The sequence below is a fragment of the Neovison vison genome, chromosome 9, assembly GCF_020171115.1.
Source record: "Neovison vison isolate M4711 chromosome 9, ASM_NN_V1, whole genome shotgun sequence".
In the NCBI taxonomy this organism is placed as follows: Eukaryota; Metazoa; Chordata; class Mammalia; order Carnivora; family Mustelidae; genus Neogale; species Neogale vison.
Window position 1 is genome coordinate 82,242,745 of NC_058099.1, and position 17,193 is coordinate 82,259,937.

A 17,193-nucleotide genomic window follows, 5' to 3' on the forward strand; every position below is an offset into this window, starting at 1 on the left:
CTCACCCCATCACTGTCTTAGAAAGCTCACTTACAATAGTAACACGTAAGACATTTTAACTTCCACCCCACTGCAATTCAGTCCAAGGGTGGCGGGCCGCGAAGGACAGGAAAGCACAAGCTCTTCTTGCACGTTTGGAGGTTGCGGAGGGGATGGACTATTCGACAGCGAGGGAAGGAAGGGAGATGATGCCGGAGTGGGCTCCACACAGGTGCATGTGGCTGTTTTCCACGGGGCTCACGCTCAACCACGGCATTGGGGGGGGTCCCCTGGGTGGGGGGAGGAGGGTGCTTAATCACCAACTACAATTATCATAGATAAGTAGGAATCTTAGTTACAATACTAGTAAGGGAAGCCCAAAATGTTTTTGATAGCACTATAACTTACTACAGGCAGAAACAACTGGGATTGGATCTGAATAATGTATCTAATAAAGTTAGAGGAACAGTACTTTGGTTCGATTTTTAGATTCAAAGTAAAACAACTAAGTATTCAACTCTAAGATTTAAAGTTTTGACTTGACAGATCTAAGCAGCATTTAGTTAGTCTTGAAATATGATTTTATTATTTGCATTTAATGGCAAGCTTATTTCAAAGAATCTAAAATCCTTGCAGAAAGTACTACTCAGTCTTCAGCATACTTCCTTTCTAGTCCTCTTTCATGAGACCCAAATTGTGTTCAATCCTGTCCCAGAGCAGCTGCCATGGTAATAATTATATATGACTCCTCTTGACCTCTGAAAATATAACCCTTAGTGATGGCCCCCAAGTGTAGGAAGCCTTTAACCTCAAAGATACATGAATTACTCCAAACCAACATAGAACAAAATATGTAAGTTGGATACAGGTAAAAGAAATGATTACCAACAGAGAAGTGAGACTATGCAGCTACGCCAGGTGATCTCAGAATTTTGCCAGAGTAGGGGCGCCTGGGTGGCTCAGTGGGTTAAGCCGCTGCCTTCGGCTCAGGTCATGATCTCGGGGTCCTGGGATCGAGTCCCGCATCGGGCTCTCTGCTCGGCAGGGAGCCTGCTTCCCTCTCTCTCTCTCTCTCTCTCTCTCTGCCTGCCTCTCCATCTACTTGTGATTTCTCTCTGTCAAATAAATAAATAAAATCTTTAAAAAAAAAAAAAAAAAAAGAATTTTGCCAGAGTAGTTATGAGTAAATATTACTGGAAGAATACCAAAAAAGATGGTGGACAATTCTTTGGAAGAGTTCTTTTGGAAGAATCACCTACCTTTTGAGGAAAAAACGCTTTTGAAATTAAAGTGCTAGTTAAAATATTTAGTAAGACTTGGGTCCCTCTAAAAATTCAAAAAATATAAGGTATTAACTTTACTGTGCAATAGTTTCCATGAAATAGATGGAGTGCATTCTAATTAGAAATTTATATTTCTTTTTTTAAATTTCTTTTTAAGAAATTAGTTATATTTCTTTTCTTTTTATATTTATATACACTAAACACCGAGATGAAAATGTTTATCTAATAAGGAAGAGGGTTGGTTCATGGAGAAAAGGAAACCACCCTTGCCAAAAATCAGCTGGGAAAGGTAGACCCCACCACCAACCTGCCCCCGTTAATTATTGCTTGTTCTGCCTGGGTGATCAGTGGTGGAGGAGGGGACAGCCAACAAGCATGTCTCCCCCAGTCACATCATTAATCCATTCATGCTTGCCACCGGAGGACCAGCTATGCCCTAAAGATATTTATTCATCTGTCTGACAAACAAACAATTACAACATATTTTCTGGAATTAGGGCACCTGTTACATTTCACACAGCTCACATGCCTAGAGGCAGGTATCAATTAATACTGAACAAATTACTGCATCATAAACCCACAGAACACAAGTTCCTGGTTGTCCTTTGATATAATAACTCTAAATTATAAAATACACATTAGAAACAAATATTTCTATAAAGAACAAAAATGCACAATGATGCTGAAACATTTAATCCCAAATTACCTTATTTTATAAAATTGAAGAATTAAACATTGAATGCTTAAGAGATATGCTTTAAAATATTAAACTATCCCCTTACCCTCATCCCCCAAAATGAAATACAATTACTACTGTGTTTATGTAGCTAATGGTATGATCAACTTTATTGATGAAACATACCCTATGACATAAGATTTTTATTGTAAAATTCACTTGTAGTATGGGATTGAACTACGTAAGAAACCATCTAATTCCAAAGCTTGGAAAAATACCTAGCATTATCTTTGAGATTCAGGAAGTTAAACTGACTTGCCACTGACATACAGCTTACCAGAGGGAGAGAGGATTCTTAGCAGGGTATGGATTTTCCTAATTCTACTACAATTCCCATCTTAACTAATCCTTGATTTGTCTTCCTATACAGCTCCAACAAAGAAGATTAAGATTCTTGCCCTCAAGGAGCTAAAAATTTAATGGCAGAGAACTTGATTCTGTTGGGGCACACAGCATCTATAGGTCACCACCCACAAGGAAACAGATGTACTTAACATATTTTAAAAATCCTACTTAAAAATCTATTTTTAAAGCCCTGACTTAAGCAATATTTATGTCTGGAAAGTGGAGTTGGATTTCAAATAAACACCACAGTCTGTGTTTGAAGGTTAAAGGATATGAAGAGAATTCTATTTATCACTGATCAGCATCATTTCTAGATATTTTACTCCCTTGTTTATTAGTAAATTTCATTAAACTGTTCATCACCAACACTTACGTGATAATCATTCTTCTACCCATTTTCCCAGCGTAAGAAAAAGACTTTCCCTGGTATGGCTGAGCAGAAAGCATTCCAGCCACCGCAAGAAAGCACACAGAGACATCTAGAATATGGGCCATCCTACAGAAAGCTAGACCAGGTTCTTCAACAAGTCAGCGGCACAGGAAAAAATTTTAAAAGTGAAGGAAAGACTTAAATTAAAAGAGACCTGAGAGATACTACAACAAAATGAAATGGATCCTATCTGGACCCCATTTCAAAGCTAACCAATTACTGGAAATCATCAAAGAAGTTTGCTTATAGGCTAGGTATTAGAAGCTATCAAATAAATACTTTCATTGAGTGATTAGAGGCATTACATCTATTACTGGGTATCTATTTTTAGACCAAAAAATGTCTATTATTTAAAGAGATGTGTTCATTTTACATCCTGAAGTACATACAAGCAAAATGCATGCTATCTGGGTTTGCTTTACAATATTTCAGCAAAGAAAGAAAGAACAGATTAAAATGTGGCTAAAAACTGATAGCTCTTACCCTTGATATTAAGTATATGGAGGATCTTTGCACTATTATTTCTACCTCTAAGTATATTTCAAATTTTTATTAACAAAGAATCAGACAGAATCATCCAAAAAGCTTTTCTTTGAGGGTGGCACTGGCTATGTGACCTTGGACAGGGCTTTAACACCTCTAAGACTTTCCTCATGTCTGAAAAGAGACTAATAAGCATATATGCCACCCACCCTCCCAGTTGAAATCGGAACTATGAGGTACACATGCAGCAGTGGGACGGAGTAGGAACCCACCTTATTTCTCCTGAGGCCAGAGCGGATAAGATGCAGTGCCCAAGTTACAGTCCTTAATGACACAGCTTCTTTTCTCAGATTACTGATGACTGAAGGAAAAAATAGGCCATAACGCAAGCCCCAATACAGTTTATGTTTGGTGGTGGTGTTTTTGTTTGTTTTATTTTTTATTTTTTGTTTATACTCTCTCCTTAGTATTCCTCTTCTAAATCCAGTCTCCTCTTACTTTATGCCTTTGTCTTTCTATAACACAACCTTCTAAATCCTATAGTAATGAAAATTAATCCCACCAAGCTTTCTCTGGAAAGGTAAAATTACAAACATTCTTATTTTAAACAGTTGCATGTGGGTGGGGGGAGGTTAAAAAACACAACTGCCTGGACCATCTGGTTATCCCCTCTCCCACTGCCCCCCCACTTTCTTTCTCGAGTGGTTTCTTCTCCACTTTCTCCCACACAACACATGCCAAGGGGTTAAACATATAAAAGGAACACTCTTTTCGGACTGATACTCCTTGAGCCAGGAAACAAAATCACATGGGTCACACAAGATCCTGGAACAGAAACTTAACCATTAAGTCTTGATGTACAAAGCGAAGTGGCAAACAGAAGTAATCATTCTGTTATTCTGATTCAGGCTAAAAACCCACTTTCACCTCTAACACCCAACTAACGAGGTAAAAGTGCTTTCTTGGCCTGAATCACATACTTGAATTCTTATGTAAAAATAGCCTGAGTCTAATTCTCTATTGATAAACCTTTATTGCCATCAGAAAATAATCGGAGACACATGATGATGTAAAATTTTAGTCATCCACATAGAACAAACACCAAAATACAGCTGAGGCAGAATGAACGGGCACTGCCTTGGATGCGACTAATAAACAGATCATTATGAAAATTCTTAAACAAAAACAAAGAATTCACAAGGACAGCGGGAAGGCGTGGAGGGGACACACAGTATGCACACTCATAGAAAAGCATTTAGCTTGAAAAATGTAAGTTTAGAAAGATAAAGTGCACCATCTATACTTACACTAGCAAAAATTACAAAAACTATAAATTTCAATACTAGTAGATTGTGTGAGAATAAACACAGCATTTTAAGGTGGTACACTGTTTTGGGAGATTAATCTGGCAGTGTACAAGTCACCAAAAATGGTCATACTCTGATGAGGCACTTAGCATTTTGGGGAAAACGAGCCAATGAAATAATAAAAGCACCAACACTTTGTAGGAAAAAAATGTACTTATGCTCCACTTTACAAATAAAAAAATGGGAAATCCTTCCCATATCTGACTCGAGGTTAGACATTTGGGATAAAAAACAGGATACAAAATATACATTAAAGGACCAATTAAGTAACAGAGCTTGCACCATATCAACTTGGGAGGGGCCATGGAGCTTACCAATAGTTGGTGACAGTGAATCTTGCTATTTCTATTGAAACTTGTCTTCATTTGTATACCACTATTTGCTAGAGGGCATTACAGACATGTAGACATTTGGGGGTAATAAGACTAATTTCTCAACCTCAAATTCCCTAGCAAGTTTTGGGTAACTTGCCTTCCATAGCTCTGAATCATTATTCTCACATCAGCCACTCAGAAGAGAATGGACAGTGATGTGAGAAACGTGATGACTTCTCTTTGTGAACTGGTACCACCCACAACTGGGCAGCCCCTGGCAGCTTGTGGAAATATTTGCTCTGTCACCACTTTGGAGCCAATCAACTTTTACCTCTTTGCCCTCAGGAGGCATGAACATTGGAAGGTTCTACCACCCTAGAAAATGCTTCCTTGGTTTCGCTTATGTTGTTTCAAGGGATGAGAGAAATGGTACTAAACACTCTAGAAGATGGTGAGAAAGTCACCAGTGAGGAGAGGAAGGCGGGAGACTCATTCTGGGGGGGCCTCTTGGGACAGCTAAATTTGGGCATTCCAACCTACCACTAAGGACAAGAGTGGATCACGGTCCATGTTTCTAAGGCTTCATTTTGGACACATGGAGTTACTAGATAGCCATGTGACAAGCAGGTGCCCTGAACCCTTACCTCGACAGCCCTAGCATACACCCCGTTCTGGTTTCTCTTCCTCAAATAAACTTGATTCTTGGGCTCTCATAGGGCTTTCTCCTTTAGGTTCATATTTACATTCTCTACCCTTGTTGAGAAACTTCAGATACAGGTCTATAAATAAAAGGCTTAGGAATGAACTTGGCTACTGGAGTTATAGAAAACAAGATCAATAAAGCCAATAGCATGTGGTTTAGTGGCCACAGAACTTCCAAGAAGAGAAAGGAAAAGGAAGAAAAAGGCCCAACACTTCAACAAGTGAATTTCTCTCATTTTACTTGACACCTAAAAAGGTAAAGCACCTTAATTACCTGAATCTTTACAGTAAGCTTAAATTACATTTTATGAGCTATTCTGAAATCTGCCCTGTTTAATAATCTGTAACGTCAAGAAAACATTTTAAAGTGTCTCTCACAATTAAACCCATCCACAACCTTGTATAAATCAAAATTTTGCTACCATATCAAAATGTTACACTGGGGCTGTATAACATTGCCCACATCCTCATTACATGCAACACTAATTACTACCAGCAGATTCAGAATTTTCTGCACATTAGAGGCTTTTAGAGGAGCTATAAAAAATTTCAGGCACCATTAATTTAAATTTGTATTGAAATTTCCTTTTGACAGATGGCCAAAAATTACTTATTATTTAGAGTACCAGAGCTGCCTGTTTGCACATTAGAAGAGGAAAGGGAAAAATTAAAAGCAAGAAGGAAATTTATGTCACGTTCATTACCTGTTAAATGTTAAGGAGCATTATCCTGCATGAATAAATTATTTCATACAAGCCTGACTCCAGCTGCAGGCAACTGGCACGCTCTGGCTGATAAAAACCATCTCAAGTCACACAGCAGACAATCATAAAAAGCCCCTCTTAACCAGGAGCCACTTAAGGGAGGATGGGGACGATCAATGGAACAAGCAACTAACTGCTTCTCTGAGCATCACAGAACACATTTACGAAAATTAGTGAACTTGTTTCACCTTGCAAAGCCGGAGCACAGCCCCAAAACTGACACAACTTCAAATCTTGAGAACCGTACCCAACAAAAACATCTATTTATAGCTACTGTTCCATAATAAATCAAGGCCAAATCATCCACCTCTATTTCCTCTTTGTTTTCCCCCTGGCTTCTAGCTATATAGACACTCACTCCCAGACTCATCCAGAATGATTATAGATGATTTCAAAATACGCCCTACTCTGGCATAAGGGAATATAAAATGTAATTGACACAAAAGTGTGCACTGGAGTATAAATATTTTCACAGTCTTCTCAGAGTGGGGCAGGAGAGGAGGCTTTTGTTTAGTTCACTGGCCTGCCTTTAGGTATGTATTTATCATAAGAAGGCAGGGAATGTTTATATTATTGGCCCCAGAAAAACTAGACAGGCTTTCCAACAGCTGCTATCAGCTTCTCCTGGTCAAGGCATTTACCTACCACTTCCTAAGTACACATGCGTGGAACACTCTGATCAAAATTGCTTTTTTAAAAATCTAGGTCCTGATATGCATATTACACAACAAAATACACAACTATAAAAGCATAATTAAATAATTCAGTGTGTGCAGTTCCAACTGTAAATGTTGACATTTCTATGGGTGTACAGACGCCCTTTCAAATTCCAAAGACTCTTGAAGGGTAAAATAGATACTTAATTTTTATTTTCCATTATGTAAGGCTTTCGGGAAAAAAGACAAGGAGTAAAGAGGCGTTCAAAGTGACAGCACAGGTGGTTTCAGGGGAAGATTTTAGTCTTCATATGCATAACTTCATTAAAAATTACAAGTAGCTAAAACAGTTGTTGCAAAATACAAGGAAGGGCCTTGACAGCATCTGTGCACTGGCCAATGCTTGAGAACTGCCTTGTCCTTTTAATCTCTACAGAACACATATATACAGGCAATTACGCATAACACAGTGGCGTATTTACATTGTGCCTGGCTCAAAAGCGATCAAGCAATTTTCATATTTTCTCCATTTCCTGCCGTGGTAGCCAGTTTTTCTTGTTTGGTTACTCTATAAATTCAGGCATCCTTAGCACATCCCATTCTGGTGTTACACAAGCACATCCAAATCATTAGTTCCTACATACTTTCCCTCTTTCCCTACAACTTGTCTGTAAAGAGATAGAGAGGCAGATAAGAGAGATGCAAACCCTAAGGAGAATAACTTGCTCTACTGGAACACAAGATGTTGTTAAATAAATAAATATCTTTCTGGCAGAGAGGAATGCTTTCATACATTTTGTTAGGGAGTTTTGTAGGATGGAACTGTTTTCTAAAATGAGACTAATGTATATTTCTTATAAATCTATTTATTTACTTTTCATTATTATTTATCTGATAGTCAAACCCTGACTGTAGAAAAAGTTATTCTTCCTCACAAAGCAAGACATATGAAAGAAGCAATGTGACCCAGATTTTCCATAGTTCCATCCTGGACTACAAATCCAATTGTGATAGAAAAATGAGACCAATATTTTCAAAAGTCTCAACCACACACAACTGACAGTAGTCAAAAATACAGTTAACCACATTTTGGTAAAGCCCACCAAATCATTCTGTAAATCTCAGAGAATTCACCATCGCTAGATTTACTCAAATCATTTAGAGACCTTCTAAGCCATCTCTTCATCTGTGAAGTTGAGTCCTACCTTGATGGAGTCTCTGTCTACAGGCCAAACAGCAGCAACACAGGTGGTGGGAAGAAGAAAAAAGAAAAGTACCAGTTAGTTTACATAAAATCATACATTTATCAAACTTGATCTCTGCTAAACAATAAATGGCACAGATGTCATCTTTGCAGTAAAGTTAATTATTAATACTGCTCGACGAGATCCACAAAGCGCCAATCTACCTCTGACACAATTTCAGAGACTAAAGTTGGATCTTCAGATTATTTGTACTCCTTATCAACCTGTCCACTTAAAAAAATGTTCACAGTCCAGCTTCAGCTCTGCATCATAGCATTAATGTAACTGGATGAGAAATATTACAGTGCTTCCAACATCAGATATGGGAAATTTATGTGATATATTTATGTGATAAAAATCATTTACCCAAGATTGTAATTCACAGTAATGACACTGAAACAGAAGGAGATATGAGGCTTTAATTATAACCACACCCTTCTTAACCAATCAACCACCCATGGGCTAACTAAATTCCCACAAAGGAATGCTGGGAGAGACTTCTTCATGTGCTTTTCTGCAGCTAATAAAAATTATTAGTAAGCACCATACAAACGTGGTCACATCAAATATCTCTGAACCACTCAGATACATTAATGGCGGGAGAAAACCAATCTAGAAGGAGCACAACTGTCCTTTAAATCAGTTATGAGCATAAACAGTTGTGTTGTTCTTATAGGAAGAAATGAGTTCATTTCAAGCTTCTAGACAACCTATGAAGAGAGGTAGTTAAACCAACAGATTTCATTAATTTGGGCTGCACTTTCTCAATTACTAAGTCTACTAAAGTTGTTTTCTTACCTGAGAGATTTTTACTGCACCATATAGGCTGATCTGATTTATAAATAATAATTGTCAAATTATCAAGTGAGTCTTTATCAGTAAGCCTTCCCCAAAATAGATTCCCCAAATAGAATAGGTCAAAATCAGCTATTAATGCCACTCACTATTTCAAACACAGAGCACTGTGGGATTTCACGACTGATTTAGACTTGGGGAACATAGGAGGGAGCAGAGGATCAAAGGCAATAACCAGGAAATAGGACCCCTTGCCTTTGGGGACTGCGTTCACTGTTGCCAACCACCAGGGGGTCCTCTGGAAAAAGACTGCTTCCAATCATTCATTTACCTTCCAGCAGAAATCCTTTGTGTAGACACTAGGAAAATTAAATCCAGAGACAGAATAAACAACAGTATCCGGGACCCACCCCAGGTGGCAGGCAGGTAACAGCAGACGGGCATCTCAAGAGAATCACTCACCTCTTTGGTGATCGTTGTCATGGTGCTTCTTCTCGTCTTTAATTGGCAGGTGGGACTGGCCTCCCAGGGCACTGGAGAGGGCCAGAAGACCAGCACTGCTCCCGATGGGAGGAATGGCAGGGGGCTGAAGCCCGGAAGGGTGTGGGGTCAGAGGCACCGGCAGACCATGTCCATGTGATAAATGCTGGGCCTGGAGTTGTTGCTGCTGTGAGGAACGAGACAAAGATATTGAACTTGTTCCCTATAACCGCGTCCCCCCACCATGAAAAGAAACGAGGTGCAAAAAGATCACGGAAAACCCAGCACCCACAAAGGAAGGATTTGTCCTTCGTATACAGATTTTTTAGAAAAGGGAGGGAGGGAGACGTAGAGTGGAGAAATGCTCTTTTTAACTTAGATTTGGAGGGTTTGCACCCTACTGTAAGGAACTTAATTTTTAAATAGTGAAATTAGCTAAGTACCTTTTAATAGCTGAAACTCAGATTTCTTCAACAAAATGTCTGTATTTTGTTCTCCCAAACATACGGCCTTGCTAGCATACATTTCTAATCAAAACATATACGTGACTAACTGTTAAAGCAGTTATGTTGAACAAAAAAAGCTGAAAATTGAGAAAATTAGTGTTAAACAGTTCTCCCAGAGCCACTGCACAGCATGCAGCGAGAGTTAATTTGAAAGAGAAAACCTGAATTAACAACCCAGAAAAGGAAACTGGTTGCAGCCACCGTTTTAAGCCCTTTAAGTGTCCTCAGCGGTACTTGAGCAAATTACTAAAGAAAATCTAATGTAGCAAGGCTGGGGTCCTCCTGTAGGCTTGCTCAATAATGCTGAAATAATTGGGCACTCTGTGCACGTTTAGTGATGCTCGAACGGAAAGCTAGAGGCCTGCCCTCGAACTCTTCTCCAGCGGCCGCCTCTGTGTTGTGACAGGTTTATCTGAGTGGGACTGTGATGCATGCACCGGTAACCGTGCTGACAAGAGTTTAAAGTCATTCTCCCCAGCACACTGGCGACACATGGAGAAAGCCCTCGAGAGGCTGGAACGGGAGTGCTTGACCTCAGCAGAGGCCACATCACGCTGGGCTACAGGAACTGCTCTGGGCAGGCCTGGCTGCCTCCTCCGAGCGGGGAGGAGGGGGAGGTGAGGGGAGATCTCCCAAGTTAAGTATGTCCTTCCACAGGAACCCCCTTCCACTGGAGACCTGCTTAATGGTGTTCCAGGAGAAATGGTGCTGAGGAATTCTCAGACTAACTTTTGCAACGACTGCATTTTAATTAATGCCTTCAAGTAAATCACTTGTCAGATCAATCCTATGATAGCCCAACAGTCTTCTAGAATCCTCAAAAGCAGGACCACGTATGCTGCTCCCCTTCACCGATAAAAACGATCTTGAAATGCCTTTTTTTTTAATATTTAAAGAAAATACTTTGAAGAAAAAAGTGAATGGTTTTTTCCTCCTCCCCAAATCATTTTTATTTCCTTCCTCTTCCCCTCTACGTGTGGTCTTCCTGTGTCTGACTATAAAAGTCAAAGTACAGCGCTAATTAGCTCTTTTCTCCAAGTGACCTGCAACTGTTTTCTGGCTACATGCACTTAAAATACAGTCAATAAAATAAAGTACTAATACTTTTTTTTAAGGTACTAATACTTTTAAAGCAAGTTTACATATATAACATCGAAAAATCAGAGCCGTGATCCAGATATTCCACCAACTGACAGCTCCCGCAAAGCACCGCCTAACTGGATAGTTCATCGCGATGTATTTCTCCTTTTGAGTAGTCAAAGTCATGTTCATAATTTTTTATATACTATTACTTAGCTGTGACCAAAAAGTATGAGCACAAGATCGTATTTTCTCAATGTCCAGAAAATAACGTCTATGAAGAAAACAAGGCAAATATTTGGCAAATTTATTTCAAAGCCTTCCTTATTCAACAGCAATCACCAGAAACTGTTCCAATTCCCTTCCTCCTCTAAATCTCCTAAGACTTCATGTGTATGGGTCGGGCACGCAGCCACTTTGTACCTCAGATCAGAGTTCAGCTGGTGAGCATTTATTAAGAGCCTGCAAACGTGCCTGTCTTATCACCCTTCCCAGACGCTAAGCTCTGCGAGTCTGTATCTGACGCAAACCCGGGCTCCCTGCACGCACTGACACTCGGAATACCTGGGCAATTTCAAAGTATGTACATCGATTTCATTAGACATTTAAAAAAAAAAAAGCCTCAGTCGGAAACAATACCTTCAATGATCCAGGTGTTTCACTTATCAGGGCAAAAAATGAGCACCATCACTCTCATTTTTCCGCCCAACCAGGAACACTTCAAAGGCAGAGAAGACACCCCAAGTCTGTTGCACACGCCATTCACAGGAGGGACGTCCTGAGAGCCTCACCATCCCACCTCAAAGCCTCTCTGACACCAGCTTCTCCTCTTCTCCCTATCCGTCCATCTTTGAGGAAGGAGAGACCCTTTACCTTTCTGAGGCCAAGACCATTCCCCGCCTACACAGGCCGTGTCAGCGGCCCATCCCTCCTCCTTTCAATGCTGTTGACTGTCCAGGGCTCGCCCCCACCTTCAGTTGTGCGGTCACTGATTCTGGCCTTCGGCTAGCCAGCTGGATACCAGCAGCCCTAGAATTTTGAGATGAACTGCCGAGCGAACGCTAAAAGAACTTGGGGTAGCACTTTTTCAGAAGGGAATAACACTGTATTTTAATCACTTTTTGTGTCTTCCACTGCCCTTAACGTGTGCCCTGTACATAACTGGCACTTGATAAATGTTTGTTAAATTTAATTAAAATAACCTTTTTTGCTCTCTTCAGTTACTAGAGAGAGAGTGTGTGTGTGTGTGTGTGTGTCTGTGTGTGTCTGTGTGTGCACGCCCTTGACTTTGCAGAGCCAAACTTCACTAAAAACTAGTGTCAATTTGCTCTTTCCACTTCTCAGAAACCCCTTCCTGCATGCGCGTGCGCGCGCACACACACACACACACACACACACACACTTCCTCTTTAACTCCCTATAATCTGGATTCCAGACCCAACCTTCTCATGAAACTGATGAGCACCCAGACAGCAACTGGTTCAAGATTTTACAGTTTTCTCTCTGACATACATATACCTTTGATGAAACTTTCCTCTACCTGCTGCAGGAATACCGCAGTGACCCCAAGCCCTTTCTTACCTGTCTGAAATATTCTGCTACTAGCTTTCCTTGTTTTTTTTTCTTCTCCTCACTAAAGAGTCAACAGTCCTTAATCTTTTGTTGTTCTCCCACCATCGGGTAACCCAGGTCTAACTTCTTGCCACATAACCCTGCTTGGCAGTCCAGCATTACGTTAAAACAGAAATGTTTAACACAAACCCCCTAGGTAACAACCACTGGCTCAGGTTAACCAGCCACCATTGATTTTTCTTCTGTGCTCCTACATCCTTAATCACCAAATCCTATCAATTCTCAATTCCTTGTATTTCTACCACCACCATACCCATCAGACCCTTATCATACTTTGACTAGAAGAAGCCTCCTGTTAGCTCACTTGAATTCCAATGAATTCATCCTGTATCTCCACTGGTATGTCTTCCCCCTCAATTCCTGTCATCTCCCATCTCTTAAAACCACCTCACCTTCACCTAAGCTATAGTCATCCATCCCAGCTCACCTCATGTTCCATCTACCCACTCTACAACGGCCTCTCAAACATCCCAAATGTCTACTATCTCACTGGACTCCCTGTATCATTCACTGGCACAGGCTGCCTTGGAAAGGTACCGTTATCCATCTTTTTATGCCTAAGGAGACCTCAGACTTGCCAGCAAGACCGTGAGGCTCTGGAGAGAAGAGACCAGCCTCCAGCCTCTGTACCCCTGGCACCTCACTTATCACTACTTAGTCATATGTATTTCATCATACATTTAAAGGTTTTGATAAATTAAATTTGAAAAGAGTTCCTATATACCCCTTACCTGGCTTCCATTAAAGTTCGTATCTTACATAACCACAGAAATTATCAGAACTAAAATATTAACATAATGCATTACTATTAATCAAACTACAGACTTTATTCAGATTTCTCTGATTTTCCCACTAATGCCATTTTTCTGTTCTAGGATGCCATACTGCACTGACAAGTTTTAATGTTTCACATGTTACTGTACCAAAATTATAAATAGATCTTAGATCTTTATAGATCTAAGAATGGCAACATCCAAATTATAATCATAGATCTTTCATAGATCTTAAGAATGGCAACATCCAAGTTATAATCATGTTGGTGAATAGAATATGCCTTGAACTTAGGAGAGAAAAAAAGAATGAGAAGGGGCTAAGCATGAACCCATTTCACAAGTCATCCACTATACATATAAAATATCAAACAAAAAAAATATTCAATAAGGCACCTGGTAGAAAGGAGTAATCTTTATCAAGTGTTTAAAATATAAATTATAAAATAAGAATGCAATTAGTCACCAAAAGAAATATGATAAAAATGTAAAACAGATATACAGAAATAATTTAGTATGTTTTAAAATGTTTACATTTTAAAATCAATGAAACGGACTACTTTCTGTATTAGGTGGTCATTTTTAAGCTTCTTTGTAAGTTCACACTTAGAAACCATCCTATAAGTAGAATGCCAGATGCACACTGATAATGACTCCTGATTAGTCAATAACACAAACATATAAGACACCATCTTTAAATAAAAGCAGTGAGTCATCAACAAATCAACTGAACCCCACCCTTTCCTAGGCTGAAAAATAAAATGGCCTCTATCTATCAAACTTCAAATAACATTCAAGAATTCAATACAAAAAAGAATCTCTGTCAAGTCTTCTCATTGACAGAGGAAAACTCAAAGCAGATTACCAGGGAGCAAACTCAGTTTCACTGAATATTATTCCAGAAGCTCAGAGCAGCATAAATAACGGGTTGCCCTACAACACAAGGAAAGCTTGAAGTTGCCCCATAGTGTCCTCTGTCCTCTGGTCTCCGCCCCAGCGGTGTTAATTACAGAGCAATTCACTTGCAAGGGTTACTACTTTATGCTGCTACAGTCCTGCTAAGAAACATAAAACTTTTTGCTCTTTAAAGATGGAAGGAAAGGCAATGTATATTAAGAGTACATAGTTCAACATTGACTTGTTACTAAAATAATTTAAGACAAATCACCAAACAATTATAGACAAGTTAAAAAATGACTTTATAAGAAAAAAAAAAGCCAAAAATCAAAAAGAACAACATAGAATGTAGTACCAAGTAAACATTAAAATAAAATACACTCTATGTAACCATAACTGAGAAAAACCTACCAAGAAAGATAACGTATCTTGGAAAAATTCTCACTGAGCTCCCCAAGGCTGTTACTATCTTTCAGTTACTTAATTAAAAAGGGGGGGGTGGTAAAAAGGGGAAAAAAAAAACCCCAAAACACTCTCTTATCTCAAACCACAATACAAAATAAAAATCCCTCCCCCCCCAACCCAGTTCCCTTGATGGGCCATTCAAGAGCATAAACATTAAAATGGAGTGAACTTTAAACTTAGACAAGTAAGCATTCCATTAAGATAATTAATTTAATTTTGAAAAATAGCCAGTAATTACTTCTGAAAATATACAGCAATGAGTGGTAGACATAGCCTCAATTTTGTTAATAGCTTTTTACTGGAGTTTCTATAACAAAGAATTATTTCCCTGCAGTTTTAAGTTTGGAATGAAGGGTAGAAAAGGACCCATGAGCGAATCAAGTTCACAGGAAATGTTTTTTGAAATGTTTTCTTTCTACAAAAAGAGGAATTGTTTTTTTAAGATTTTATTTGAGAGAGCAAGCATGAGTTGGGGGGCAGAGGGAGGGGGAGCCGCAGACTCCCCACTGAGCAGGAGGCCCTACACAGGGCTCAATCCAAGGACCCTGAGAGCACAACCTGAGCCTAAGGCAGACACTTAACCAACTGAGCCACCCAGGTGTCCCAAGGAGGAATTATTTTTAATTCAATGTCCCCAACTGCTTGACTGTCAGGGCCTGAGAGGCCAATGACCAAGTAGGAGCACAATAAATGCAGAGCTTCAGGAAATACAAATCCCTAGCAATTCCGGACAACAGCTGGAAACCAGGCAGAGATTTTCTTGCCCAGTACTCTCATCTCTACTATGCGATCAACCACACACACAAAAAAAATCCTAAAAAGAGGAAAAAAAAAAAAAAAAAGGCAGCATCTTTCTCAGAACAATGACACCCCAGTGGCAATGAGCACACTTAGTGTCATATCTTGGTTTCTTTTAAAAAAAAAAAAAAAAAGTGCATGGTGAGCCTCGGAGCTCTTGTGCCAGGAAGTAAGGAAGCTATCGAAATCTAACTAATGCGGAGTGACAACTCGGGCCAACGAGAAGGGGTCCTGACTGGCAAAACTTGAGACAATTTAAAAGCATCATGAGGAATAATGACTCTAACAGATTCTAACACATTTAACACATTTTAAGAAATAGTTTCCAGGAGTGGGGTCCACGGTACCCTAAGAAAATAAGTGAGGCTGTGGGGCATTCTGGGACCAAGGACTAGGGAACGGTTCACAAGTTCACAACATTCTTACACCAGCTGGCCAACGTGGGTACAGAGCATGTGTGCCTTGAGCTAACCAGGGGACACCATGCTGAGAGAAGTAATGGGGGACCCAGTGACCTTGACTGAGAAAAGCTGGGAAAGAGGAGGCAAAAGACTCTGAAATGGAGTAGCAAGCCTATGGAAGGGCCCAGGACTGGGCAGGTATCTACACTCTTTGAACTGTGAAGATGCCCTTTGGTAAGGACATGGTCTGTGGGGTCTGGGCTCAATCTGAAAAAAGAGATCCTGAAAGGCAGTCAGTGATGCAGGATAATGAAGAGGCCATCAGAGCCACCAAGCTGGGATCATCACCATCTACGTAAGGAAGAGCCACTCAACATTTCTGGGCCTCAGTGTCTTCATGTACAAAGTGGAACAGTTTTAAAATCTATCCCAAGGGTGTTGGGAGAATTCTGTGAGACTGTTCATGTAAAACCCTTAGCATAGAGCTTGGCAAATAACAAAACAATAAATGGTGACTGCTATCACCGGAAAAAGGTATCCAGAAGTCTGTATACACACACACACACACACACACACGCACACGCATACGCGTGCACACACAGGAGGATGAGGGGGCAGGGGAGTTCTTCTTTAAAGAAAATTAATTTAAAAGGGAAAAGAATTTAAAATCTACCACTTCACCACCCCAACTGTATTAATAGCATCAACTGAGGCTAAAACCAATGGGTAAGAAGTTCTTGGGAGTCAAATGATTCACTGTCAAATATCAACCCACAGATTACCAAGCTTCACCAATAAGGTGATACAACTATAAATACACCAGCACCCAGGTAGTATTTTTACTAAAAATACTTAACCTGAATCTAAACATAAGGAAACAATCAGACAAATCAAGGTTCTGAGACATGCCACAAGAGTGGTCTAGAGTCTTCTAAAATGTCCAAGTCGTAAAGTAAATGGTTTGGGAACTATTCTAGCTTAGAGAAGACTGCAGAGACTGAGGAACAAAGACATTTGTGAGTATGAGTCACAGATTGGGGGTGGGAGGGGTTGGACTGCTGGGAAG

At 39.8% G+C, this 17,193-nt stretch overlaps 1 protein-coding gene across 11 annotated transcripts in view; it reads right to left on the reverse strand.

Moving 5' to 3' along the window:
* TLE4 (TLE family member 4, transcriptional corepressor) overlaps positions 1-17,193 on the reverse strand; it is a 144,035-nt gene that overhangs the window by 60,673 nt on the left and 66,169 nt on the right. For 6 of the 11 annotated variants that reach the window (XM_044265835.1, XM_044265839.1, XM_044265831.1 and 3 more), the window contains 2 exons: positions 9,561-9,762; positions 8,265-8,281 (listed from right to left, as the gene is read on the reverse strand). In XM_044265835.1, the coding sequence (XP_044121770.1) occupies positions 8,265-8,281; positions 9,561-9,762 (219 nt within the window). Of the gene's footprint in view, positions 1-8,264; positions 8,282-9,560; positions 9,766-17,193 lie in introns of all 11 variants that reach the window. The other 5 variants (XM_044265834.1, XM_044265838.1, XM_044265830.1 and 2 more) reach the window with 1 other exon arrangement.